The 27,985-nt window shown below is 50.9% G+C and overlaps 1 protein-coding gene across 1 annotated transcript in view; it reads right to left on the bottom strand.

The window, feature by feature from the left end:
* Positions 1–15,318: 15,318 nt before the first annotated feature.
* LOC119098786 (serine/threonine-protein kinase 32B) overlaps positions 15,319–27,985 on the bottom strand; it is an 81,890-nt gene continuing 69,223 nt past the window's right edge. The window contains exons 8-10 of the mRNA XM_037221827.1: positions 24,084–24,209; positions 16,998–17,132; positions 15,319–15,699 (exon numbers count right to left, since the gene is read on the bottom strand). Coding sequence (XP_037077722.1) covers positions 15,319–15,699; positions 16,998–17,132; positions 24,084–24,209 — 642 coding nt within the window. The remainder of the gene's footprint in view (positions 15,700–16,997; positions 17,133–24,083; positions 24,210–27,985) is intronic.

The following is a 27,985-nucleotide window of genomic DNA, read 5'->3' as shown; positions in this document are numbered from 1 at the left end:
CCGTCTGCTCTGCCGCCGTCCGGCGCAACTCGGCCTCCTGGCGCTTCTGCTCGGCCACCCGCCGCCTGTGCTCCTCTGAGGCAGGACGGCGCGCGTCACTACCAGCGCCCGCCTGGTGTCGCCCCTCAACGGCCACACACGCGGCGGGACTCTCGTCGCAGGCCGGCATCTAGGGTCTTCATGACACTTCCCCTTAGAGACCCATGATCACCCTCCAGTTATCTCTTGGGATCTCCATTGTCCCTATTACAAACACGTCCCATGCCTAGCTTATGCGTACTGGCGATGTCCGTACTGGCAATGTCTTACGCCCATGAAACCCGCAGAACACCGGGTGTGCCACCATCGGCGTCCTCTTTAGCAGCGTGTCTCCAGCTGCGCCCGGCGCCGGCGCGGTCCGTGCGCCTGCCACACATTCCCACTCACGGCGCCACTGCAGCTCGGCTTCCTCGTCGAGCGGCTCCGTGATCTCGCGCACGTCCCCGACCGCGGCCTCCTGCAGGCCGGCCGCCTGTTGCCGCCAGCCGGCGAACAGGTCACGCTCCTTCTCCAACGACGATAGCGTCTTGTCGCAGTCTAGGTCAGAGGTCAGGCAGAGGGGTCAGAAGTCAGGCGGAGGGGTCAGAGGTCAGGCGGAGGGTCATAGGTCAGGCGGATGAATCAGAGGTCAGGCGGAGGCATCATAGGTCGGGGGGGTCAGAGGTCAAACGATGAGGTCAGAGGTCAGTGCAGGTCAAAGGTCAGGAGGGGTCAGAAGTCAGGAGAGGTCGGAGGCTAGACGGCGAGATCAGAAGTCAGACAGCCAGATTGGAGGTCAGACGGAGAGGTCAGAGGCACCAGCACAGGCGAGCGAGCAGCATGGCACAGCGGCTGAGACAACGGCTGTTTCTAAACCGGACGTGGCTCGAAAAGTAGACACAGCGAAAGGCCACTTCTATCTTCATCTGACGTATTCGCAAAATACGTGACCAGGCCAAGACACTCAGAAGACGAACGGAGGCCCACGCCTTATCCACAAGCGACAACCAATCGTCTCCCCACTCCACGCAACGTGCTCTGCCGCTACTCCCTCCACTCCACCCCCGCTCTCCCCCTCTGTCCACTCACGCTCCAGCCGGCGGTCGACGATGCCGCAGGCGGCGCTGGCGCTCGTCTTGCAGAACCAGTTGTCACCGAGAAGCAACCAGCAGCTCGTTGGTGTGCACCAGGCGGCCGGGCGCGAACGCCAGCGGGGCCGAGCGGCACGGTGACCTCGTGGCTCAGCTTGTCGGGCAGCGAGGTCAGCCGTTGGCGCAGGGCCCGGTAGTCGTCCGAGTAGCGGCGCCACTGGCGCAAGCCGTCCTCGCAGGCGCTCAGCTTCTGCGGAGGGGCAGGGGGGGAGTCAACGGCCGGTAGTCGTCCGAGTAGCGGCGCCACTGGCGTAAGCCGTCCTCGCAGGCGCGCAGCTTCGGCCGGAGAGGGGTGGGGGGGGGGGGGGGAGAGAGAGTCAACGGCAGGGTGGGAATCGGAGCAGCCAGGCGGGGCTGGGGCCGGCGGAGAGATTTGTTGCGTTGTCACGGAAGGAGGTTGCGAGCGTTGTTGGTCTGTGGTTCTTGCAAGGCGTGCAGCGGTTTCCGGCATATTTGTGTCGAGTCGCGAGGAAGGAGCAAGGTGCTCTCCCAGTTGCCTAGCTGGGTGTGACAGTAGGAAGGAAAATTCTGGCACTCTTGATAAGCTACTTAGCTGTATGCTAAGAGCTTCATCTCGTTCAGAGATGGACATTCTTTTGCCAGAACGGCCAGTTCCTTATCCCGAAGGTTGCGAATAGAGGGAGAAAGCCTGGGCTGATTCCAGGATGCTATTTTCCGACAGTTCCTGAGGGTTCGGTCATCAACGACAAATGACAGCCAATCCCACATTTGCAGGACGTCCACCAGAGTAAAGTTTCTACGGAGCTAAGTTCAGGGGCGAGGAGTCTGCTGACGAGGCAGCGCGCGCGACAAACGCCAGCGGCAGCACCGGCGATGTCGACCGAACCAGCCGGGCCGCGGCAGGGTCTCGCATTCAGGCCACGCTCAACAGCGTCATAAGCGTGAGCTTTGGATCATGCCAAAGGAACAATCAACATGCCAGGCTCAGGCAGCAACTGGGTGGGGAGTACCAACCTGGCAATTGGCACCCACTGACTGGCTTTGCGCTGTGTTGGAAGGCCCTTGGCAGTGCGAGCTGTAGTCTGACCAAAATGTTAGTGAAAGCCTTCTGTGGTATTCTGAATAAAGTTATGGGATTTCCAGTAAAGTTCCATTTATGATTACAATCAAATTTACATGATTTCAGTCAAGTTCTTCTCCAGATGTACCTCAAAAGCAGCAAACTGCCTTATGATGTCAGCATCATATTTTTACACACATAACACGAACACATTCACACACCACACAACTAACACAATGCCACTAAAGCAGCCTTTACCCACATACAATTCTGGCCCTCCATATTAAAGCTTGGAACAAAAGATTAGCATGTACCTTGTCCTGTTCTGCCATAAGCTGATCCAGCTCTTGAAGGTCCCCCGCCGCCGGCTTTGGCTCCCCACCTTCCGCCATCATGGATGGCAATCTGGAGGCAAGAGAAGAGTGAGTGAAAGACTCTGGAAGACAACCATAACTGCTGAGATTGCTGAGGTTATCACAGTGGATTACATCAATTGGGAGAGAGCAGAGGATTGATTGTCAATGTCATTGTATTGCACACTAAACATTTACCCATCAGAGCCTATGATATTCACCCTGCACTATGAGCATCCAACAGTAAACACTGGGGCGACTTCATTAAAAATAAAATCCACTATGTACATGCCTCAGCCAGAGAGGATCCACAAACAATACAAACAACAGGAACCAGCAACACAAATGGGATGAGATGCATGTATACCTTGAGATCTCCAATGGTGCAGGAAAATGAAATACCTTATCACTTTGTCACATCCAAACCTCAGAGAAATATATTTTGTTACATACAGATATAAAGAAAACAGAAATACATTGATATAAAAATCAGCATATTATTTTCTTAACATATATTTTGTTTTATATTTTAAGGAATTCAAAATACATACAAAAAATTGACAATATGAGGCTCTTACCCATTCCCATCAGTGTCCACAAGTGTCAATATATAGACCCCACTTAGACTTTCATGAATGCTGTAGGGCATGCTAATTCCTGACCTAATTCTACCAGAATGATCTCATCACAAGCAACTCATTCTTATGCCACTGAGTCTAGGTCAGGGCTGATTCCACAAAGTGTTCTTAAGCATAAACCTGCTTGCAAGACAATCCCAATGTCACAAACATGGGTTCAAGATGGAGGTAATGCTGAGCATTAAATAATAATGAATATAAACTGAATGTTCAGAAGATAGCTTGAGTGAAGGGTCATAAACAGCAGAAGAGCAGCATTCAGAGGAGAGGTACTGTCATCATGTAACCAGATGATCATCAGGTAAGATGATTCACTAATATGTTATCGCATGAGATCCTGGCTTCAAAGACAGCGATGCCTACTTGTGTACAACCACCAAGACCTTGAGGCTTTCTTTTACTTTGATACCTGCATTGCTTCTGGATTGGTGATAAAAATACCAAAACATAAAAAACCAAGATTTTTAAGCTTCTGCCAGGATCCATCTCAAGTGAAAAAAATGCCTGGCATAGAGAGGGCTCAGGAGTCCCACACCAGTCAACAAAAAATCCACCCACTGCACCATATGCCAACACATAACAACATTGGTGAGCTGAGCCTTGAACTTACATATGTCAAACCCAGGCCATGCCAAATTGCACTGACATTCATACTATTGCCTTCTGAAAATGTTTGCAGAGCATCCTTCCTGAAATTAACTTTGCAACACCACAATTCTTTCCACACTGACCATCTATTAGTTGAAATTGGAGTGAACTGTGAAAACTGATAGACTGCACCAGTCAAACTGAAATGTGAAAGAAACAGCCTAACCTGAAATTTGCATTTTCAATGCAATACATATTACATATGCATTATGTGAGGAAAGCTATAAGGAGCACAATCCCACCGTGAAAATTTGGGGGAGGGGGAGCATGCCAACCAGTTAGGCCCCCTTCCCCCTCAATAGCCACACTCATGGTGCAGAAAAGGACTATGCCATTGTAACTTCATTCTCAGACCAGATTTGATGTAGTTCCACGAGTTAGGAATTCGACAGGGGCAGTTTCAACAGCCCAATTGGCTTCTGATTCCCGTACCCGGTAACGCCAAGTAAGGCAAGGTACCCGCGGTATCACCTGTTCCGGCAGTATTCGAAAAATTATAAAGATGCGCTGATGCTATCCGATTCCCAATATCCTGCCCACTCCGGCATCCTCCTCCCACACCCCTTCACAACACGCTGCGGATCTGGGCGCGCATCCAGTCGTCCAAAATACACAAACACATAACGTGGTCACAAATGTATTACTGACACCGGATATGGTGATGTTTCGTTCTTTTGATAATGTAATGCCATAACCTGTCCTGGCATGAAACATAGCGCTTTGGTCGGTAATACAAAGATGGGACAGAATTAATGGCATGCTATTCAAATAAAATTCAATTATGATGGTTTTTGTGAATTACGATATGTTTTAAAATAATAAATTGCCCAAAATTGTAATATGTGATACAAAATTAGCAAGCAAGGTCAAGGCATGGAGGGGAGTCATCCATAAATTCTTAAATCTTTCAAAAATAAGATCATCATGCCAAATAAAAAGCTGTCAGCAACACATCCTACGCATTTCTGGCTATTTTGTTAAAATCTAACCGCGGGATACGCACTGGTTATAATGGGGAAACCCCTCCCGCTGCGGCATCACTTTCTGAAGTGGCTGCGCGTATACACCCTCCAAAACAGAGGGTGGTTACGCTCGGGCTCATACACCCTCCAAAATGGAGGGTGGCTGCGCACAGGGCTTATGCAACCTCCAAAAATATTTCAGATGGTTGTACGTGTCAAGCATACGCGGATTGCCAGCCTGAGAGGGAAGCAAGCGCAAACAAGCAGAATCCCCGTGCGAAAAGTCGGCGCTATGCGTGATAGGCAGTAAACGATCACGAAATCCATCAACTCACTATAAACCAGTTATATTCTGATCATAGTTTCTCAGGGGCCCTTTACGTGGGTATCGGTTAACCTACCAACACACTTGCGGTATGCCCATGGCTCCTCTACATTGGTCTAGGGCGTTTCCAATTCTCTGTCACTTGCTTAGGGCCCTACTCTTGTCGGGGGTCCATCTGATGGCCTGCCAGAGCACACTCAGCCGTTCGGAGACCGTCTCTACACTGCTTCTTTTGGTACTTCTGTTTTGAATGAGGGGGTGGGGCTACGCTTCTGTGGGGGGGGGGCTACCTGATAACCTTCTCGGGCACATTCGATCGTTCGGGGGTGGGGGGCTATATTGGGGGCTATATTGGGGGGGGGGGGGGGGCTATATTGCTACATTGTCTGTTAACCTGCCTCGGGCACACTTGATCATCCGGCGGCTCTCTACATTGAGTCTTGTACACTTCCTAGTTGAATAGAGGGCTCCAAACTCTTGACGGGGACCTTATATGTTAACCTGCTCTGGCGCACTCGATCGTTCAGAGCCCCACACATTGCGTCGTGAGTATTTCTTATTTAAATGGATGGCCCTATGTTCTTAGCGGGCCCCATTTATTCAGCTGCTCGGGCCGGTGGCGGATGCAGATGGTGGGGTGGGGTGGGGTGGGGTGGGGTGGGGGGGGGGGAGTCACAGGACCATGTCACATGGACCATGCCGAGGGAACCTAAGGGCTCCGAAGGGGCCCATAACCGGCCGGACGGACGCAATTTCCTTGCAACAAAAGCACAACAAAATTGGGTGCCTTGTGGCCTACAGATGACCAATAACCATTGCTAGCAAAAGTAAGGAGTTCATAAGTAGACGAAGTTCATTCTTCGTTGACTGAGAAAATGTTGCTTGGGGAAAATTTTGGCGCCCATTGCGCTGTCTAGAGGCACTACGCTGTTGGCTGCCTGTTCCCATATGCCCGCGTCCCGCGTCAATCTGATCGCTAAGGAGCTTTTCCACGTTGCCCTCGATTCTTCCCATTTTTTCGTAGGGCCCAATGTGCTGTTGAGACGCCATCTGCCTCCATGCCTGAGCACTGTTGATCAATCGGGTTTTCCGGATTCTTTCCAATTCTCCACAGATTCTTCCCTTTCGCCCGAAAATCTATATACACTTTACCCGGGGCCGCATATGCCAGAGTACACTCAGTTGTTCAGGGGCCCTTCATGTAAATTTCAGATTCTTTCTACTGGCTTGAAGGGCCTTGTGCTGTTGCTAGGGTTGTAATAAAGTAAGGCGCGGAGACACTCGATGCTCAGGGGCCTTCTACTTTTGACCGAGGGCTCTCTCCCTTTGGTCTCATTTGCGGCTGACTTTTCACTCCTATCGAGACTCGTGTTGTTAATCTGCCCGTGCACTCTTGATTGCACAGGGGTATTAATTTGTAGTCTTGAATAGCTCTCCTTTGCTCGGAGGGTCCTGTGCTATTATCGGGGCTTCATATATCAGCCTGTCGAAGCACTACCGATCGTTTAGGGGCCCACCACGTGGGCCTTGAGTTCTTTTTGCTTGCTCTGAGGGCCCTATACTTGCTGACGGGAGCCACTTTGTTGGTCTCCTGCGGCACCCATGACCGCTCAGGTTACGTCCCTGTTGGCCTCGGTGCCCTCGCCTTTGAGCAGCAGTCGAATGCGCACCGATGAATTTTTCCGCGCAATTGCCAAACGTAATTCTACATGCCGGCGCCGTCGTGTGCGTCATTTCCACTGGCTTTTGAGTGTGTCACACTCAATCAGATTTACGGTCAACCTTCACGGGATCCTCAATATCTTTGTAGGGCGCGGACTCCCCCCCCCCCCACGCCCCTGGCATTAGAAGCTACGGTACTGTCTGATATGAAAATCCCAAGTTATAATTCATTTCACCTAGAAGTGAAGCGAGTTGACATCACCATGCCACGCCGATAGACGATGAAGCCACCCATTCAACAGCGCCCGCCGTCGAGATTTGAACTCGGGCTTCCCGCGCGCAAGGCCAGCACGCTAACCATCCATCCACTGGAGATGCGGGCCTGATGGCCGAAAATTAGTGTTCAGCATAGAACTGGTTCAGAGTAGGTTGATGGATTTCGTGATCATTTGATGTCTATCACGCATAGAGGCGGCTTTCGCACGGGATTCTGTATTTTTACATTTGCTTCCCTACAAGATTGTCAATCCGTGTAAACCTGACACGCACAACCATCTGAAAGATTTTTGGAGGTTGTATAAGCCCGGTGCGTTACCGCCCTCTGCTTTGGAGCGTGGATAAGCCCGGTGCGTAACCGTCCTCCGTTTTGGAAGGTGTACACGCACTGCCTTCTAAAATCGGCCCGGGGATTAGCCGAAAAAGCTGACCTAAGTGGCTTCCGACAGCAAATTTCCCCCCCCCCCCAAATTTGGACCACTTTAAGCTGCGTTCTCTACTTAAAAAACGTAGTATATGAGCCACTGCATTATCTTTTTAAAAAATGTCAAACATTTGCATACTGGCTTAACATATGAACGCGCTGGATACGTTAGCATGACAAACACACTGAGTGCCTACAATATACTATTTGGTACGAAATTAACTTGATACTGGAAGTGATGTGTTTAGATACCTTCTTCCTAGTGTATCAGCAGTTCAACACGTGCTTGGGTGGGGGGTCGAATTAACCTCCTGAATGTATTTTTCCCAGAATGATTTCCGTACGGCGCGGCGTAGCCTCGCCAAACTTTGCATAGATGTAGATAATTGAAAAACGGATCGTTTCATGCGAAACAGTTAGATACACCTTGCAAGGCTCCTAACCTATCGCAGGTCAAAGTCGGGCCATGGCTTCAGCGAAGGACATTTGTAAGGAATCGTTCAGGTGTAATGGAATCACGGGGTGCAAGAGCACACAATAGCTAGCTGAGACAATTTCTTAGACAAAAAAAGCGATTGAATTTTTAATCATAACTAATTTAGTTAACCTAGGGTTAAGTGGCAAAAGTCACAGCGAGGGCAAACAACCTTGCTTTTTTACTCGAGAGCTTGGTGTTATGGGATCGTTTCTAGTGCTCATTTCGAATTTATTGGTGACAGGGACCGGAACAGACATGCTTCATGGACTTAATATGCGTCAGAGTAGGTCAATGACCACAAATGAGCCCGGTCAACATTTCGTTCTTGCGAATGTACCGCCTAGCGTATTCCCTGGCCCTTATTCGTGTGGCAAGATGGGAACAATATTGTACGTATTGGTCATGTTAATCATATTAAGGTCAATGAAGGCCACGGACCTCAGTGGCCTTCTGCTTAGAACGGGTGTATAACTTTATGGCGGCTGCATGAGGAGGTCGGTGTGCATTTGATGCACCAATCTAGGGTTTGAACTTGTTTGATCGCATTTGACCACAATGTCATGACCTAGAAACCTCCAATTTCGCCACAAGTGAGTTCACGTATGGAAAAATTCACTCTGTGAATTTGGTGTCTCTAGCTATCTCAGTTTTACGATTTCAGGGGGTCAACTGGCCTTCGCCCGAGCAAAAGTTATTCAACCGGCCACCCGACAGCATGTTAAGGGAATGTTCAGCACTTGAAAGAGTTGAATTGATAAAACGTTTTTGAAGCACATTCGATATAGTTCACAGCTCTGCCCTTCTTAAAACCTAAGCACTCCTAGGCTCTGGGTTAGACACCCACAGAGCCTTTTCCGTTCAAAAGTTTACCAATAGCCATAAGTGAACTAATTTTCATCGTATCTGGTGCTTTCTTCAATATCTCCAAATGTGGAACAAGCTTCCTGTAAGATAACTGCTCTGTATTTATTTGGCCCAGTATTCCCTCTTCGCTCATGTGCATTGAGAGGACTCAGAAGAGCATAGGGAGGGGGGGGGGGAAGCTCAAGTTAGCATTGAGAGGGGTGCTCAGGCCCCCCCCCCCCCCAAATGATATAAATTGAGTCCCCTGCGCTCTTCGTTATGCTGTGTTGGACATGACGTCCCAAATAAGGTAATACCCACCTGACCATTAATTGAGCTGGAGATGCAACACAAGGAAGAACGCGTTGTTTATCAAATCCTAGAGGATGCACGAGCACCCAGTGTACCTACCCACACGGATACGAGCCTGTTCCTGAAGCACGACCAAAACTTGTTCTCTATGGCATTGCATGTAAGCATACAAGGCTGCGTAGCTTTCGCAGTACAGAGGGAGGACAAGTTTTTGCTGGGCGAATTGATAATTTTTACCAAGGTCGGGGGGGGGGGGGGGTGTGGTACGCAACATTGTGGGGCCCCTAAGGTTAAGGGCCCCGTTAAAAAAATTGTTGCATTCCGCTGAACGATCGGGAGTGTCCAGCCAGGGCAGGCCAACAGAAAGAGCTCCGACAAGAGCGTAGGGCCCTCCATTCAAATGAGGGGGGGGGGGGAGGGGTACCTAAGGCCCAGTGTAAATGGCCCAGAATGTCGAGTGTGCCCGAACAGGCCAACGGATGAGCTCCCGACAATTTCATAGGGCTCTCCTTTCAAATAGAAGCACCCAGGACCCAATGACATCGAAGGGAAAGTGTCTTTGGGCAATGAAGAGAGACTATGAGCATGGATTGGCTCGGTGCCTTACGTTATATGGGCTCAGCAACAGCACAAGGCCCTCCGCGCAAGTAGAAAGACCGCAAGACCAGTATGAAGGGACCGTGAGCAGCTGAGTGTACCCCGGCATTTGGCGCCCCGGCAAAAGCGCATAGAGCCTTTCGGGCGAATGGGCAGATTCCACTGAGGGCCGGTGATCGATCAAGCGTGCCCAGGCATATTCACAGATAGGACCACAACAGCAGCGTAGGGCCTGTAAGAGAATGCAAAGAGATCAAGGGCAACGTGGAGGGCCCCTTAGCGATAAGATTGACTCGGCGAGGGGATAGATAGGGTACCAGTAGGAGGTATCACCTTTGAGGAACTTGTTGAACTTCAAAAATTTTCCTCTCCAATCACTCACTCAGTTACCAAAGAATTACCTTTGTCTGCTCCCGGGCTATTCACTTTCGCTTGCAACTGTCTAGGCTGTCTGGAGCCCCCAAAACGTCCAATTTCGTTGTGTTTTGTGTTTGAAAACTGCGTCTGTTCGGCAGGTTATGGGCCCTCTTCGGAAGTCACAGATCGCATCGGAGCACAAGTGGGGGCATGGTCCTGTACCGCCCCCCCCCCTCCCTGGATCCGCCACTTGCCCGAGAACCTTCATGGCCCCGATAAGAACATAGGGCCCCCCATTCAAAATAAGAAGTACCCAAGACGCAATATGGAGGGCCCCGGAATGATCGAGCGTGCCTGAGCAGCTTGACAAATGGGACCTCGACAAGAGCGTGGGGCCCTCCATTCAAACAAGAAGTAACCAAAATCCAGTGTGGAGGGACCCCGAAACACAAAGGTTACCCAAGCAGGCTATCAGATTGGAACCCGACAAGAGCGTAGGGCCCTCCATTCAAATAAGAAATATCAACGGCACAATGTGGAGGGCTCCCCGAACGATCGAGTACACCCGAGCAGGCCATCAGATGACCTCCGACGGGAGCGTAGGACCTTACATTCAGGTACCAAAACCCATGTGCAAAACCCCCGAACATCCAGTGTGCCCGAGCAAGTTTAACAGATGGACCCCCGAAAGTGCGAAGGGCCCTCCATTCAAATAGGAAGTACCCAAGACCCAATGTGGAGAGCCGCCGAACGACCGAGTGTGCCCAAGAGGCTAACAGCTGGGCCCGACAAGAGGGTAGGACCCTTATCAAGTGAAAGATAATCTGAAAGTACCTATGCCCATGTAGCATATTGCGAGTGTGCTGCATATTGCGAGCGTGTTGATACATTGACCGAGACCAGCGTAAGGGGCCCTGAGCAACCGAGAATAACCCAGCAGGTTGACAGCAAATGCAAAGAAATCAAGGGCAATGCAGAAGGCTCCTAAACGATCGGATTGGCCCTGACTGTTGACATATAGAATCCCCCGGAAGCAGCGAACCCTCTGTTGGCATAAAGAACCTTCCAGACAGCGTAAGGAACCTCTCAATCGCTCAATCACCACCCTCTCAATGAACGAATAATTATTTGTGTTTACTCGTGTGACCTTCGCTTTCGCTTGCGACTGCTACCGGCCGCCTGGAGGCCAGAAGACATCCAAGTTCGTTGGGTTTTGTGTTAAACAACTCGTCTGTTCGGGATATGGCCCTTGGCAGCCTATGGAGCCCTTCGGGGTCCAAGAGGGGGGGGGGGGGGAGGCAGGAGGGAAGGGGCATGGCCCCGTGCCTCCCCTGGATCCGCCTCTGGACAGTCTCCCCAAGTGAGGCCCGCTAAGTGTGTACAAAAACAACAGCATCTGAGTCCAGTCATGCGATACCGTTGACCTATACGGTCATCTCTACAGCCTTGCGGAGCACGTGCTGGAGTAGCTGTTGGCTTTGCTTTTTCATGACAATAAACATCGTGAGCCTGGGATGAGCACAACGATGCCCCGGCCCCATGCTACGGACTGCCATGACGCGCTGGCCACCTGCTTAAAATGTTGACCAATTTCTCTGCAAGATGCTCCAACTGGAAATTTGCACGTATTCATACATAAATTGGATTAATTCGCCAGTCGCCCAAGCTTGTTTGATATGCACCCAAGAGTGAACAATTCACAGGAATGAAGGAGACAATCTGAAGCACGGAACTTACTTTTGCCGCCATTTTTGCCCCGTTAAACCTTCGGTTAACCGTTTTCTTCATGGCGGTGCTCAATAATTATAAATCTAAGCCTTTCGAGTGTTGTACTCACCAGGCTACCTAACAAGGCTATCGTAATGCTGCCACACAGGGCCTCGGGGCAAACCTGACGCAGCTAATACAAAAGTGTTTGATGGCGAAATTCTGCACTCTGGAGATGTTTATCATGCACACCTCTTACTTGTTTCCCATTTAATCTCGTAGGTTGGTGGGCACAACTTATATTATGTTTGGGGGGTAAGTGAGATAACTCTGTCAGCCAGCAGACCATGCAAAAGGTACTGACTTTTTGTTGTGGGGGAGCAGGAAGAATCCAGTCTCTGAAAGTCTCCTGTGGACCAAGTGATTGTTTACCTTACCTGCTTTCAACACATGATTTGTAACCAGAGTTAGCCATTTTCTGTTTTAATCCATCGAGTTGTGTTTTAAGACAAACTATAATGCCACAAGGCACGCAATGTTCCATACTCTCGATTATTTGCCACAAACTTCTTGAAGTGGTCCCTCATGGCTGCTTTAACTAGATGTTTTCTTCAGTGGTCATGGTTTGCTGACTGGCAAATGACAGTACTGTTTAAATGCACTATATTTTTAACACAGAGATACTCGAAGCTGCATAGCAGTTATAATTGAGTTAAATATTAGTATGTAACAAATAATCAGATCATCCCATTTAAAATGTGAAGCCAACATCTCAACCTTTGTCAGTAAATATAAATATAAAACAAGCCTAAAATAGATTGCCCTGCTGCAGCTGAAAAAGACAGCAGACAATATGGCTGGTCATCTAAAATTGATGTCACTTTTGGAGAAGAGGCTTGTTCTGGTGGCATATCTTTTGCTCTGACATAGGTTAACCATGGCAATCAAATATGGCTCAAAGTGATTTAAAGTGTTTTTATTTGTATGTTGTCAACTTTGTTGATGTCAACAAGCATATACAAACGAGCTGAATACAAATACAAGTTGAGACAGCCAAAAATTAGCTTTATCATGTTTTTATTACAAGTGCTGCTGTCAACAGATAGGTGGTTGAGATGATGTTCAATATAGGCTACACTGAGTTAGGTTAAATTGGAAGTGCATGGCAAGTGGCAATGGAATTGTGCAAGAATCAGTAACTCACAGCTGCTGCTGTGATGCAAGTAGGTTGGACAGGATGAGATGAAGTAAGGCCTCTTTAGGTTAGGCATAGTAAGGCTTCTTTCATGGAAATAAACATTGGTGTTTTGTAAGAAGCAGTGACAAGATGTTTGTTTTCCCTGACCCCATCTTAACAGAAGCCAGGGGCGTGTCTATTGTGTTTGACGTAGTGATGGGCTGATGTGTAGGAGTCCAAGTTTTTTTTTGTTTGAGTGTTGTATGCTTGTTGAATTTTCTGTTGTTATTTTGTTATTGAATTTCCTTGCTTTGTTTTGTGTTAAAAGTGCTGTGGAAGGGAAGTGCAAAGTGCTGCATCAAATTATGGGTGTTAATAATTTGTTACGCTCATTACATTGTCATGAAATTACTATGCTTTGATGTATTCTGTTTCACTTAAATGGCCTAAGATGTTAAAAATCGAAACAGTTTTATCAGGTTTCTGACATAACGTCCATGCCAACTTGAAATAAATATCTTTGTTTGCTAAGTCATCAGTCACGAGCTCATAAGTTCCATTTTTGTGAAGTAATTTTTTCACTCCCGCACAGTCTTTGTGCGACGGAATTTTTCACTCCCACCCTAGTTCAAAAACGATTCTAGCTCCCTGTGTTAAACCTGTGAAACCCACGTGTGCATGCCCTTTCCATCCCCCACACTCTGGGAAGAAAGTGGGCCACGTTCGGAAAAAAAAACATTTTCTGGCGCATTTTGTGGAGGTTGAGACCTTTATCACTGCTCATTTCCCCTCCCCCACAGCTTATTTGGCAAAACTACACCCTTGCTATCTTCAGGGCCTGAACCACGACCCAAGATCGGCAATAGAATTTACCCTGCATTGGTGGGCCAGCCAGACGATAGCGCTGGCTGTGACATATGCAGCTCAGCTCAGTGCCCGGATTCATCAGTTTTCTTTTCAATCATCCACAACCAAGGTCTGTTGATGCAGTTCCATCTACAGGGTGTTTCACTTTTAGGATCAATTTGAAAAGAGCAGGAAAAGGAATAATAAACGCAATTCAAATCTCAAGCACGTGCTGTCCTGCCATGTTTTGTTGAGAATTGACGAACATTTAGATTGCCTGTCTCACATCAGGTTAATGTCCACCCATCACAGTGGTGGTCTAGCAGCTAGAGATGACGGCCTCAATTTTCCCGCGTTCAGCGGCTAACACGCCGTTGGCGAGATATCAGCAGGTGTGGGCCATTATTGAATTTTGAAAAGTGCGTTCGTGCTCAATGGGCCGACGCGGAGGCGTTTTGATAGGCTGATGAACACTGACTATTAAAACAAAGACGCTCAAATGTTCAACCACGAATAATGCAAAAAACACGCCAACAAAGAGTGTTTTATAACTATAGTTTTCTTTAATGATTTAAATCCGAACCTTCCGAATGTACGGATTTTGGGATCAGGGCTCACGCTGAGCAGTGATCACACGTAATGCATAACATATAACATAAATGCAGCCTTTTCTAAATTCATATTTCAAATGAAGAATCATTTAGTAGCAAGAAAACACCAAAGCCGTCTCAGGCCCCTGCTTGGACGCAAGCTGCAAATAGAAGATGCATCAAGGGTTTTGTGGTTAGCGCAGCTGTCTTCAAATGTCCAGTCTTCATCTAGGAGTGTTGTTGTCGGACGCCGACCGCGTCAACTCAGTCAACACGTTCTGTTCAGTAGGCGGGTATCGTCGTTTCCGGTACCAGGTCTATTTCTAACAAGAATAAAACGACTCACCGGCCCAACAGCTTGTACAGGCTACTCGGGGCTTTTGGCTATCGTTCCCGTCGCTCGACGGGAAACACAGCTTGCCACACCGCTTCATAGATCACGAGCTTCTGCGTGGTGCAGCGAGTCTGAAAGTCTTCACAGGCATCCACCAGGGGACCAGAACAGTCACAGGTCGCTTTTTAATTCCGAACAGGGCTGAGTTATTTTAAAAGGAACCGATTCGGCTTGCACGCTAATGATAGAGCCCGGAAGGCACGACATCGTTCAGAAACACACCAGGTCACCTGATGTGACCCACAGAGCAGCATAGGGTACACGTTATGAAGGTACGCAGGTGGTACCAACTCCATACACGAACGGGTGCTCCCCGCTGTTTCGCGTGGGGGACTCCGTCACTTCAGCACCACACATTCCGTCCAGTGACCAAACGCAGCCCACGAGCCCACGGCACGCAGTGTCCCCATCAGATAGGTCACTTCAACACATTGTCTCACCAACCCCAATCCGTCCCCCAACACCCGACACCACGCAGCCCGCTGTACTCCAACCCCACCCCGCCCCAACCCCCTTAGTTCCCCGGGCCGGTGACCCGTCTAGGTGACGGTCATCTGGTGCTGGAGGCGGGTGCGGCGGCGCGCGGGCGTGCTGATGTGACTGCTGGCGGACGCCGTCGCCTCGGTAGCCGCCGGCCGTCCCAGTTGCATGTCCTGCAACGCCTGCACGGTCCTGCTGCCGGCGGCGCGCTCGGCCTCGGTCAGACGACGCCCTTCGCTCAGCAGGTCGGCGCGGATTCGCTCGATGACCGCGCTGTCCACCTGCGAGATGGGCGACGACTGCTGCATGCTCTCGGCCAGCTCGCGCTCCCAGGCCTCCTCCAGTCGGTCGCGCTGCCGCTGCGCCAGCTCCTTCTCGCGGTCGTAGACGAAGAAGTCACCGGCCACCGTCTGCAGCCGCTGCTGAAGCGGGTCCTCCGTCTGCCGGGCATGCGGCGGGTGGTCACACGAGAACGAGAGTCACTGCTGAACCGCAGCTGGACGTGCCCTTGTGATGGATGAACATTCTATGTCGGAGCAGCGCTGGAAGTATGGGTTGCGGTTATACCAAGCTCAGTCCAGAAATACGGATGACCATCGCGCTTGTCGTTAGCATCATTTTAACACACAAAACGCAACGCAACTTAATAGGTTATGCGAATATCAAGCGCGAATAATAGCATAATCGACTAGGACGACACCTTGGGAAACTGTAGTATCTGCATAAGACCAATTCGAAACGAATAGTAAAACGGCCGACAGGTCTAAGGAATGATCATCCAAAATGCCCTCCTGAAGAGCAACGAGACATCGCGTGTCCACACAACCATGCACAACTCACACGGATAAACTGGTTAACAGCCTAAGAGTGCAGAACGAAACGCGAGGCTGTTGATGACACGACCTCTGCCAGCTTGCCTAGCCTCCCACAGCCGTTGGCGGCGCTCGCCGGCTGTAACTGTTGCCCCAGGTCCTCTCATCGTTGGCGACGCTCACCAGCGCTGCCCACTACCTCAAAAACTTTGACTGCCGACAACGCTCATCAGCCCGGACGGCCGCCCCGGTCTCTCCTTTTTGCTGGCAGGCGCTGATCCAGCCCCTCCCGCTGCTGACGACACGCACCAACTGACTGCCGCCTCAGCTACTTTCTCTACTAGCAACACGCAACCAATAACCGCCGCCTCGCTACTCCTGCTAGCCGGCACGCACCACCAACTGACCGCCCGCGCCCGCCGCTCCGCTACTGGCAACATGCACCAACGACGCCGCGCCCGCCGCTCCCGCTACTGGCAACATGCACCAACTGACTGCCGCCGCCCGCCGCTCCCGCTACTGGCAACATGCACCAACTGACCGCCGCGCCCGCCGCCCCGCTACTGGCAACATGCACCAATGACCGCCGCGCCCGCCGCTCCCGCTACTGGCAACATGCACTAACTGACTCCGCCGCGCCCGCCGCTCCCGCTACTGGCAACATGCACCAACTGACCGCCGCGCCCGCCCGCTCCCGCTACTGGCAACATGCACCAACTGACCGCCGCGCCCGCCGCTCCGCTACTGGCAACATGCACCAACTCGCCGCGCCCGCCGCTCCCGCTACTGGCAACATGCACCAATGACCGCCGCGCCCGCCGCTCCCGCTACTGGCAACATGCACCAAATGACCGCCGCGCCCGCCGCTCCCGCTACTGGCAAATGCACCAACTGCGCCCGGCGCTCTCACCGTTACCGGCGCTCACCTGTTCCGCCTGCTGACCCAGGCCCTCCCGCACGGACCGCTGCTTCAGGAGGCGCTTCTTCTTCTTGTGCAGCGGTCTGGACTCGATGATCATCTCCTCCAGCTCGTAGGTCGGATCGCAGTTCAGCGAGTTTCTCTCTGCGACCCAGTAAAGCGCACACTTGAGGGGATATCTCGCAGTTTTTTCCGGTAACCACCGTCAGGGCGACTGCCAATGGAATGATGTTCTTACAATGTACGATGTAACGGAGGTGTATTTGCCGGTAATCGTCACTGAAAAAATCCCGAACGGGAGAATGATACAGGATGTTATACGTAATGATTGACCTTGAGCCAGGGGTGTCAATTTCTGTAATGTGATTGGGGAGGCGGGACAGAGCCGATGTCCCGACGACCTTCCCTCCTAAACAATTTGTTTTCTAAACAGATTTAGCGGCACTTTAATTTGGTGAAAGACTACTTCTGTTTGTAATATTTGTTTCATTTAAAAATAAATTCCTAAATTAAGCAGCATAGCAGTCATCAAAAAGGATCCGGAAAGAATGGGGGGGGGGGGGGGTGGGGACACTGGAGGCACGTGCCCTTTGCTGATCTGAAAGCAAAGGCGACCCTCTAGAGGCCACCATAGGACAATGACACACTTTCATGGCGGGAAATGCACGACGGCACGGAGCTTTGGTTGTGGGCAACGAAGACAGGGCTAGTCATGAAGGAATCCGGTCATTCCCGCGCTCGGGAGCTTTTCAGTCAAACACCTCTCAGACCTTTGCGTGTCTTATGACCCTGGCTGTGTAAAGCCTATTGCATCGCTTATCCGCCCAGCTGTTACGTGTCGTCTGGCGGCGAGAGCAAACAGAAGTTATATTACGAGGATAGGAGGTGCTGCAGTGTTGGTATGTGCTCTTCTCTGTACGACTACATATGTGCTTACTTTCTGTGTGGAAAACATCCGGCTACATTAACGGATCCAGTGACGGGGTTAAGAAACCAAGCCATATCATCAAATCACACCATCTACTACCAATTTTATTTTTTATCCTTGGATTGGATCCGTGTAAAATGTTGCTCTATAAAAGTCACGATTTTTTCAAATGTGCCGATCCAAATGTGCCAAATTTGTCGATCCAAATGTGCTCAACAACTCATAATATAATGAACAATCACATTGATCAATAGTTGTGTGAGATTGAAGCTAAAAGCAATTTACTGCTTTAATCGGATACATAAAGATGCTCAGCATATACAATGGTATAAAAGAGTTCGCTGTAACAGTAGTGTAGAAAATGCATCTGCTATGGATACAACTACCACATGCATGCATTTTATCAAATTGTTGTTGCACTGCATGAGGCGCTGGTGATTTTGCGTTGAATGAATGTATGTCATATTACGCAGGCCGTATGCATTTCATGTGTACTTTTTTTTCATCAGCATAGCAAAGCGACAAACGAGCATTCTACAAAACATGTCTGATTGAGATGTGTAGGATTGTGCATTATTAGATAGTATCATTAGTATGCTGCAGACAGCGATTCGCCTGAAACCTGAAACCATTGAAACATGAAAGTCTGATTAAATTTCGAATCAATGAATCAGCCTCAAACGGTAGAACTCAGCTACCTGCCTACTTTAAAGCACATTGGCACACCATTCTGGACAAGGCTCAACTTTTCTCGCATTATTTCCCCGAAAGGCGTAAGGCTGTCAAACGATACCACTGTTCAAATTCATGATGCCATGTGCTGATCCGAGCTCAACAAAACGTCTTACGTTTTTATCACAGGTGATGCCTTTTGGCAAAATAGCTGGCAAAGAGGAAATTCGCAGACATCGCCTTTCTAGAGCCCGTTGACTGCAATGCGTAAAATGCTGGCAAGAAGAACGCGTATTGCCGCGCAGACACCGATCGTCCTGCCGGAAGCCCAACTTCGGTAGAGCGCTGAAGTTCCGTCGACCACATTTGTGATGTGCTGAAACGCATAGTGGTAAGTTCGCCTCCCAGAATATTTGGTTCATATTTGGCTCACCAACGAGGGCCATTTCGCCGTTGGCTTGATAGTGTCAGCTTGGTTACGGGGCGGCCCACAGCCGTGGAGTCGCACGACACGGCAAAGGTCTTTTCGTGCTATTTAGATAACGGACCGAGGCAAAACGGATCCGTTGAAGATGTATTAAGATAGTGAGGCAGTGGTTTAAGAATGCTAGTCATAATCTATGTTCAGCACGGACCTTGGTTAAAATTTGTTTCGACAAAATTGTCGCTTATATGGTTTCTCATTTTATCCCCGAGCTGTCCCATAACCCCAACTATGATGCCGCACAAAAATACAGAATTCTTTCCCAACTCTGTTGTCTTACGAAATCTTATTCCAACGAATCAGTGACATAATATCACGCTTAGTCGCGAGGGGCGCCTGGCCGTCCTGGGGGCTCAGTTCGTTAGAGAGTCTGTGTCCTGATTCACCATCCGTGGCGGGGTGGGTTCGAGTCGCTTCGGGCGCTCGCTGTTTGACCTCGACAGGTATGGCTTACGACCGGTCACAGCGGCCGCGCAAAGGGTCAGTTGACGTCGGATGGCAGGACGGACCGTGCCGAGCATTGCGGCGCGTTAGGCTTTCGCTGCTAATTTCTGCCGTTGCCTGGAATTGCGCCATCGGATGGTGGGGGTCATGGCCCGCACAGCAAGCACTGCACACTTGACGCACAAAAAAAAGAAATATAATTGGCTCACCCCGATGTCTATAGTTACCCCTCAATTCAGGACAACATATTGAAAATGTGGCCTCAAGTTACCCAGCTGCAGCCTCCATGGCGACGCTGCCACGAGGAAGAATGAAAAAATTGCATCCGTGTAAAAGTGGACTCTTTCCTACATTTTTGTAAAAAAAACTTAGAAATAATATGAATCGAAGCCCACTCCTTGAATTACGCAAAAAAAAAACAAAGACAGGCGCGGAAGGCAAGGAAGCAAAGGAAGCAAGCATCGGTGCGCTGCGGGATGTTTACCAGGTACACGAACACTCCACGCGATGACATGGTGCTGTCAGCAAATTTCTGAACTTTCCTGCTTCGTTCTTGAAGGATGTATCTCAGTCAAAGCACATCTACAACTTTCCAAGGTTGGCGTTCGATACAGCGCTGCAAAAAATGTTTGCTCAGCTCGGCCCATCGAACGCGGCGATAAGGCGACGGAAAAACGGTGCATTATAGTCACAAGACATCCGCCGCTCCGAACTTTCAAAGACTCCGTGAACTTCAGAGATCCGCCCCGCCTCTTGCAGGAGCCCCAGCGTAGTGCACCGAATAGAAATGAGGATGTACGACGGACCCAACAGGCTCGTTCCGCCAACGGGACCTTTGGATTGACATTTCCGTGTCGCGTCGTCCCGCCTGACGGAAGGAAGCACGGCACCCACCGTCACGTGCCGGCCACGTGTCTGAATGTCACGTCTGGTGTGGAGAGGTGGCTGGGTTGTCCCAGGAGCTCGGTTACGACCTTTCGTGAAGTTTATGGGATGCGCCGGCATCCGGACCGGGTGGATTCGTAGTGAAATCAGGGTCACGTGATCGGATGGCGTGCGTGGCGTAGGCCCGGTCGAGGCATCCCAAAGTGAAGACTTAAATGACCCTCATTTGGGCATCCAATTTGCAGAAAAAAGACGAACCACGCGGCTCGAATGGATTTAAGATATTTGTTCTGCTTAAATGCCTAAACGCTAAACCACAGCAAATATGGCCAAAGGAATGGCTGGCTATCGAGAATGGGTATCACGTAAGTAAGTGAGTGTAACCAATGTTTAAAATGTCTCTGAATATGCGTATTGGCGAAGCAACTTGTCTACTATCACGCTGAAGACATTTGCAACTTCAGTCGGGTTAATCGAATATGACAACCGGTCCATGAAGAGGGAAGCGAATAAACTCCACAGAAAACAAAGGTAAGGAGGCACGCCAGCACAGTGGACTTCCATGGGGTATGTGATGCATCCATGCACGAGTACAGTTACGTAGTAGTGGAAGAACGGTCTTATATTTGCAGAGAAGTAACACAATTGAGCTCATTAATACATGTTGCACTCCGCCCTTGGTGCTGTGTTGCACCGGCTCCGCACGGTAGAACAGTGCTGAATGTGAGCAGTACAGAAGCCTATCATAGTTTTGGCCTGCCAGGATTTTGTGCGTCATATTTGACAACCTACCTATATTTGTGTGGCGACGACCATGTGCTTGCCGCAGCAGGGGATCGACAAAATCGTCAGTAAGCTTGGCGCACTCTGGTGGCCTTATTCTGTTGTCGCGGAAGCGAACCAAAATTTGTGGATCTGGCCGTCGGCACTGAGCTGTATAAACAGTGGGCAAGTTTGGGAGGGCTTATCCCCAGGGGTTCGGCGCGAGCCCGCTGAGAACCCACACGGCTTTTCCACCGTTCTCAGAGCAGCTGGCACGTCCAAATCCACGAGCTGAACATCGCAGCGTTGATGAACTACTTCTCGAAAAATGAGTCAGCACGTGAGGAAGGCGGCATGAATCCATCGGCATAAAATACCCAGTGGGGACTTCCGAGGATCGTATTAGACCGAGACCTTGTCCCCTCTTATTCCCACATCTATCAGCCGCATGAAATTTCAAGCTTTCAAAACACCCTTAGCGGTTTTCATGTTCTGTTATGCTTTCTGAGTCACCCAGCCATCAAGGTAGCATCCTATGTGCATTAAAGACGAATAGAAGGCGAACTAGTTCAGCATCATCTTACCAGCTGACGCATGTGTGCGAATTACATCAGAAAGGGGAGTATTTCATTACGCCTTATTGGTGCTACAAACGCAAAACAGCTGTTCAAATTTTGCGTTAAAGCGCGTCTAATTGAGTGAAAGTTCTTGCTAGATAAAAGGAAAATCTTCCAAATAATACATTGATATTAGCACTAGATTCACATCATGTAGCTCAACGTCGCTTGGTGTCTGCTTTTCATCGTGCGCAGGGGTGCAGTCCCCTAAGATAAGTTAAGCGTCTGAGCGAGAAAAAATGGTGGGACCTATCCCCAAATACACCAAAGAAACAGGGTTCTCTCCGAATTTGAACTGTATTCCTTTTAAAGTTGAGGGTCTGGGGACTCCCCAAGTGCGACCTCCCCAATAGCACACTACACTTTTTACCGTGCGTCTTGTTCCGTGCAAGGCTATGTTGCGGTGGGCCCACCTGCCACCGAGTCTTAATCTTCGCGCATTCGACCGAGACATCATTTATGTACGCTGTAATCGCTCAGTCGCGACATAAGACTCGACTGAACGTTGATAAACGACAAAGCTCGATTGTCATCACGGCCCAAACGATCCATCACAGCTGTCAGCTCTGTCAAGTCTGCGCTGGGCACCTCGATCCAAATACAGCGCTGGGAAGCGTCTGCCTTTTGCTAACGCCGGAAGCGCTTTGGCGTTATCAATCGTCCCCTGTGACGTGTTGACAGAACATGTTCCAGAGGAACCCCAGCTCCGCAGCTGCAGACCCTACGACTCGCGGCGCTCAAACACCGGACGACACGCCCCCCCCCCGTACAAACACCGGACGACACGCCCCCCCCCCCCCCACCTCCCTCTGGCTGGCAAGTGCATCGACGGAGGCCGCACACAGAGTTGGGGTCCGGGCAGGTCATCCGGCGTGTCACCAGCAGGTCACCCCGCAGGTCACCAGCAGGCGTCGACCTCCAGCAAATATTCTCTCGCCGACATCGTGCTTGCGTCCAAACAGCTTATGGACTCTCGTTTGCCTTTTAAAATGAGTTTCCGCTGAGGTGACAAAAAACGAGCGGAAGCGTGAAAATGAAACTGGCTTCGTTGAATTCGCGATAGGTCGCATTTTAACGTCAAACATAAAAGCCAAATACGCCGTTTCTTATCTGACGGTTGCTTAGCCCAGGGGTGCGGCCACCACAAGAAAGGGGTGAAGGCTCAACTGATTGAAAACGCATACAGCCAGCACGCAGCGCCCAACACAAACCTGTGCACTGCCCACAAAAATGGCATGAATAGCCGTGACTGAAGCAGTCCTCTCTTTCGGTGGACTCACAGTCAAGTTCAGGTCATCTCGCTGTTGCCCATGTGGCTCAGCTGGGTAGTCCCCGCGGTGTGTTTGGGTACGTTATTTTTAGACGCATGCTTTAGATGGCTGGAGCTGCTGATGTTTGTGTTGCAGGAATTTGTCGGCCACGAGACCGCTGTGTGACTCGCAAAGCATCTACGCGAATTCACGCATCTTTCTCGACCCATTGCTATAAGGCATCACAAGAACCAAAGGTACCAGCAGTCGCGACGCAGCCTCGACAGGCACAAAAACATTGGGTTTTTAGTTATGTTTTCGGGTTTTCGTTGGGCATGCGCGGCTGGAATAATCCACGGGGCCCGGAAAAATAACAGCTGGATGCAATACGAAGCCAGCTTATTTGGAATTCCCGCGGTATTGGTCACGCAAGACAATGCATGTACATAGGTCTGAGCCCATGTGGCCTCATTCGTACCCACTGTACCGTCCTGCGGGTATCCTGTTCACCTCCTATTCCACGTGACGACGCGACACTAGCAGAGCGGACAGAATGAGAACAGTCCGGACCGCACAGGCCCCACCAGAAACTCTACCGTCAGATCAGATCATGAGAGAACAAACGGGAGAGATCGTGCCCGCTAAGATTGGTGTAGATTAAACGTGAAGATACCAGGCGACGCCTCCTCATGCCACATCGCGCCGCTAAAATTACGCCTGATTAGGCCGCAACAGGAAGTCCTAACCAGGTCAGACGGTATTACGCCGCACGATACAAAGCCAGAAAACAAGTCTACACCGGGAAGTCTTAACCAGATTTGCCGCTGGTTAGGAATCACTACCACCATGTATCGTGAAATACCAGCCCAGAGGCCATATCCAGGACAGAGAAGACCATGACCCATCATGCCATACCGTACCAGGTCAACTTTGAGAACGAGGTTTGTAAGACTAGTCCAGTCCAGTCCAGTCCAGTCCAGATCGGACCAGACCAGACCAGACCACACCACACCACACCACCCTGCCAGCGGCGCCAGCGTCAGGTCCTTACCGGCGGTATAAAGGGCACCGGTATCTGCTTGCTGTAAACCGCGTCGAAGTCGACGTCTTGCAGGTAGGGCAGTGTTCTGATGCGCTCCAGCGAGGCGACGCGGCGCTCTGGCTCCTGACGCAGCAGCTGCCGGACACGCAGACGGCGGGGGTGAGGGTCTCGCCAAGAGGCGGATGAAGAGCGTGGCGCAGTGAAGTGACAATTCTTTTGTTGTAAAGACGCCAGGGGAGACAAGGCGAATGGGAACGCGTGTCAGACATCCTTATTGGCATGGTCGATTCGTTTGCCTTGTGACCAACAATCACCACCACCACGCATGCACCGGCCGGCTTGGGTTAACCGTGACGGTACTGAAATGGGCGTATCCCAAAGTCCCATGACATGCAACCGTTCCGCTCATCTCCGGACTGGACCAGCCCTCGGCGTCTCCAGTCCAGACTAACGTCCCACACGTCTGTAGTTCGGCAGGGCCTCCTTCGAATCGACGTCCTCACGTCCGCTGGGAGGCACTGTTAAACGCCGTCGTGAATGAGCCATTAGTGATCACCTTCACCGAGCAGCCACTGTCCGGCCCCCTCCCACGCGTGTTGCGACCACCGCGGTACCCTGTCCGGACCCGCACCGTCCTCCGTGTGCGGTAGATCGCCCGGTACCCTGTCCGGACCCGCACCGTCCTCCGTGTGCGGTAGGTCGCCTGGTACCCTGTCCGGACCCGCACCGTCCTCCGTGTGCGGCAGGTCGCCCGGCACCCTGTCCGGACCCGCACCGTCCTCCGTGTGCGGTAGGTCACCCGGTACCCTGTCCGGACCCGCACCGTCCTCCGTGTGCGGCAGGTCGCCCGGTACCCTGTCCGGACCCACACCGTCCTCGGCGTGCGGCATGTCGCTCGGTACACGCTGTCCGGACCGCACCGTCCTCCGTGTGCGGCAGGTCGCCCGGTACCCTGTCCGGACCCGCACCGTCCTCCGTGTGCGGCAGGTCGCCCGGTACCCTGTTCGGACCAGCACCGTCCTCCGTGTGCGGCAGGTCGCCTGGTACCCTGTCCAGACCCGCACCGTCCTCCGTGTGCGGCAGGTCTCCCGGCACCCTGCCGGCTCCGCGCAGGACGAGCGGCCGGCTCTCTGAATCCGTATTGATCGGATGAGGGCGGCCCGCCGCGGGGCACGGGCCGCTCTTCGCACACTCATCACCTTGATCACACCTGACCGCCGGCCGGCCGGATAAAAGACCCGGGCGCGGCCGGGGAGGCCGTCTCATCACCCGGCCGTCCCGGCGGTATATACAGGCCGGCCGCACCGGGTCACGTCCGATTGCGCCGCCGCCGCCACCGTCGGTCACGGACCGCAGAGCAACTGGTCGCGTAGCACAGAGCACAGGCTAAATGCGCAAAAGCACAAAAACATAAACAAAAACAACTAGGGTGGTCCGACAAGGAGAGCGCTCCGAGGGATCCGGACAACGGACCGAGAACCGCGGACCACGGACCGGGGACCGGGGACCGCGGACCGAGAACAGCGGACCACGGACCGGGGACCGCGGACCGGGCACCGAGGACCGCGGACCGGGGACCGCGGGCTGCGGATTGTGGACAAGGGGCCGCAGACAACATATCACGGCAGATTGGCCACAGAACACCTGCAACGAACCACGGGAAACGTACATGGATAACGAACGATGGATAACGGACCACGAAATACGGACAAGGGACAAAGGACCACAAAATACGGACAAGGGACAGCCGATCACCAATCATGAGCAAGTGACGAAAAGATCAGACACCACCGATCACGGAAAATGTGCTAAGGAACATGGGAATAGGATGGACCACCAACTATGAGTAACCAGCCACGACGCACAGACCACGGGTCACAGAACGCGAACCACAGACCACGGGCCACAGACCACTGGCCGCAGACCGCTGGCCGCAGACCACGGGCCGCAAACTACAGCCCACTGTTGGCTGACTATGAGCCACAACCCACGGCACGCACACCACAGACGACTGGGTGCCAACCAAAGCCTCGGACGTTCACTGTTCACCCTCGGTGCACTGAAACGCGTTTAGCTTCCGTGCGTAACTCTGAATGTCCTTGCGGTGGACATTGCGGTGCGAAGAGTCGGTCCATGACACCGCACCACAAATGCCCAGGCGTTTCAATGACTCCTCCGATACGTGCTCACCAACTTCACATACTTCGCCGCTGCGTTACGCTTCTCTATGGGTCCTTTTTGAAAAGACACAAAATGGTACTGCACGCCATCGTTCGAAACACAAGAACCGCGCTGCCTCGCAGGAGTCGCTTCAGCGTGATCCATGCAGAGCGCACGAGATGTTAAGTTGCCGCGCAGCGGAGCAAGCGGCCAATGCGAGGGCTTAGCGTCCCCAGTAATTGACTTTGGGACCAAGGCAGCCCGAAGTTACTGGCCAGACTCTATCCGCTGGCGCAGTGTTCCCAGTTATGAGGCAATTCTGTCGCTACCAGCGAACCAGGCAGTGTTGCAGGGTCTTAAACGTGCCGTAAAGGCCGCTCCACGGTCACCCGTGGCAAAGGTCCCCGCTGTTGGAAAAATGCGAGCGCTGCTGGATTCTGCTGTCTCGTACATACATTGCCGTAACACCCGCCTTTGAGATCAGATATTGCAATGCCTGAAGCTAAGCGTTCGCTCTACAGTCTTGTTGCACCCAGTTCAGACAGTTCTTGGCTGACCTGAGGTCCAAGAGGTCATTGGCTGGTCAGGGTCAGAGGAAGGGGTCATCTGCTGGCTGATTGGGGGGGGGGGGAGACAGAAATGCTTTTAGATATCTTAAAGTTAAAAAGTACTACCTAGCTGCTTGGCTTTCATTTATCTATCACAATAATAAAGCTTGCTATAGAGCACATGAACTAGGGTGGCCCAACAACACATGCACCGAGGGTGACACCTACATGGACATTTTATACATAATGTATATATATATATATATATATATATATATATATATATATATCCTACAAACACATATGCCTATAAACATTTATATTTATCAAGAAACCTCTGCAGCAAACCCGCGAATCTAGTTACCACGGCACTAGAACATGCGATGGAGTCGCACTAAGTACAAATAGTGAAAATTATTGTGAATCAAAAAATTTAAACATTACAAAATAGGTGTCAAATATATCACCGAATGACACCATTTCTACTGCCGGGCCAAGGAAAGTACAAAGTAAACACATAACTCTGAGTAAACCTGCAGCCTAAAACGTCAAAGCAGCGCGAACGGAACTGACTCACTTTAAGTGTGGCCCCCACAGATCGCACACTAGATGAAAGTCAGAAATGATTTGGTCCGTGTCTATACTGTACAAATATACTGTACAAATACATCGGTCGCGGGTGAATGAGCCCCGACTTAACGTTATACTACGCAACACGCTTTCCAACACCAACACAGAACAAAGCCGCTTGATTAATTCCTAGGCAATTTTCATTTTAGAGCAAGAGGCATAAAACATCAAAGGCAACTTTCAGAAGCATGGCGTACGCTCTGCTCATTTATGTCCAGTATACAAACTTCCACTCACAGTCAAAGATACTAAGCCTAACCAAATTTTACCGATCGCATTTTTACGAGGAAAATATGATGGTGAATGTGGAAACGGCTTTCAGCTAAAAAGCAAAAGCAAAAAGAAAACAAAAGCACAGCTCAAAGGCTGTCACCATTGCTCACTATCTTCGGCAGCAATAATATGGGCTAAAACGCTGTCATGATAGAAGTGTCACTAGGGTCATTCACCCACCACTGCGCCCGCGTTAAGGCAAAACTTCTCAGGATGGGTACATCATAGCAATCCCGTGAAGTTTGGTGGGCAAATCGTTTTCTTTCACTTCATTATTAGACCGTTGCAATAAACAAGATA

This window comes from Pollicipes pollicipes, unplaced genomic scaffold (assembly GCF_011947565.3).
Source record: "Pollicipes pollicipes isolate AB1234 unplaced genomic scaffold, Ppol_2.1 Scaffold_4740;HRSCAF=5597_pilon_pilon_pilon, whole genome shotgun sequence".
Taxonomy (NCBI): domain Eukaryota; kingdom Metazoa; phylum Arthropoda; class Thecostraca; order Pollicipedomorpha; family Pollicipedidae; genus Pollicipes; species Pollicipes pollicipes.
The sequence above is the reverse complement of the archived record's forward strand: the minus strand, read 5'-3'. Positions and strand labels throughout refer to the sequence as shown.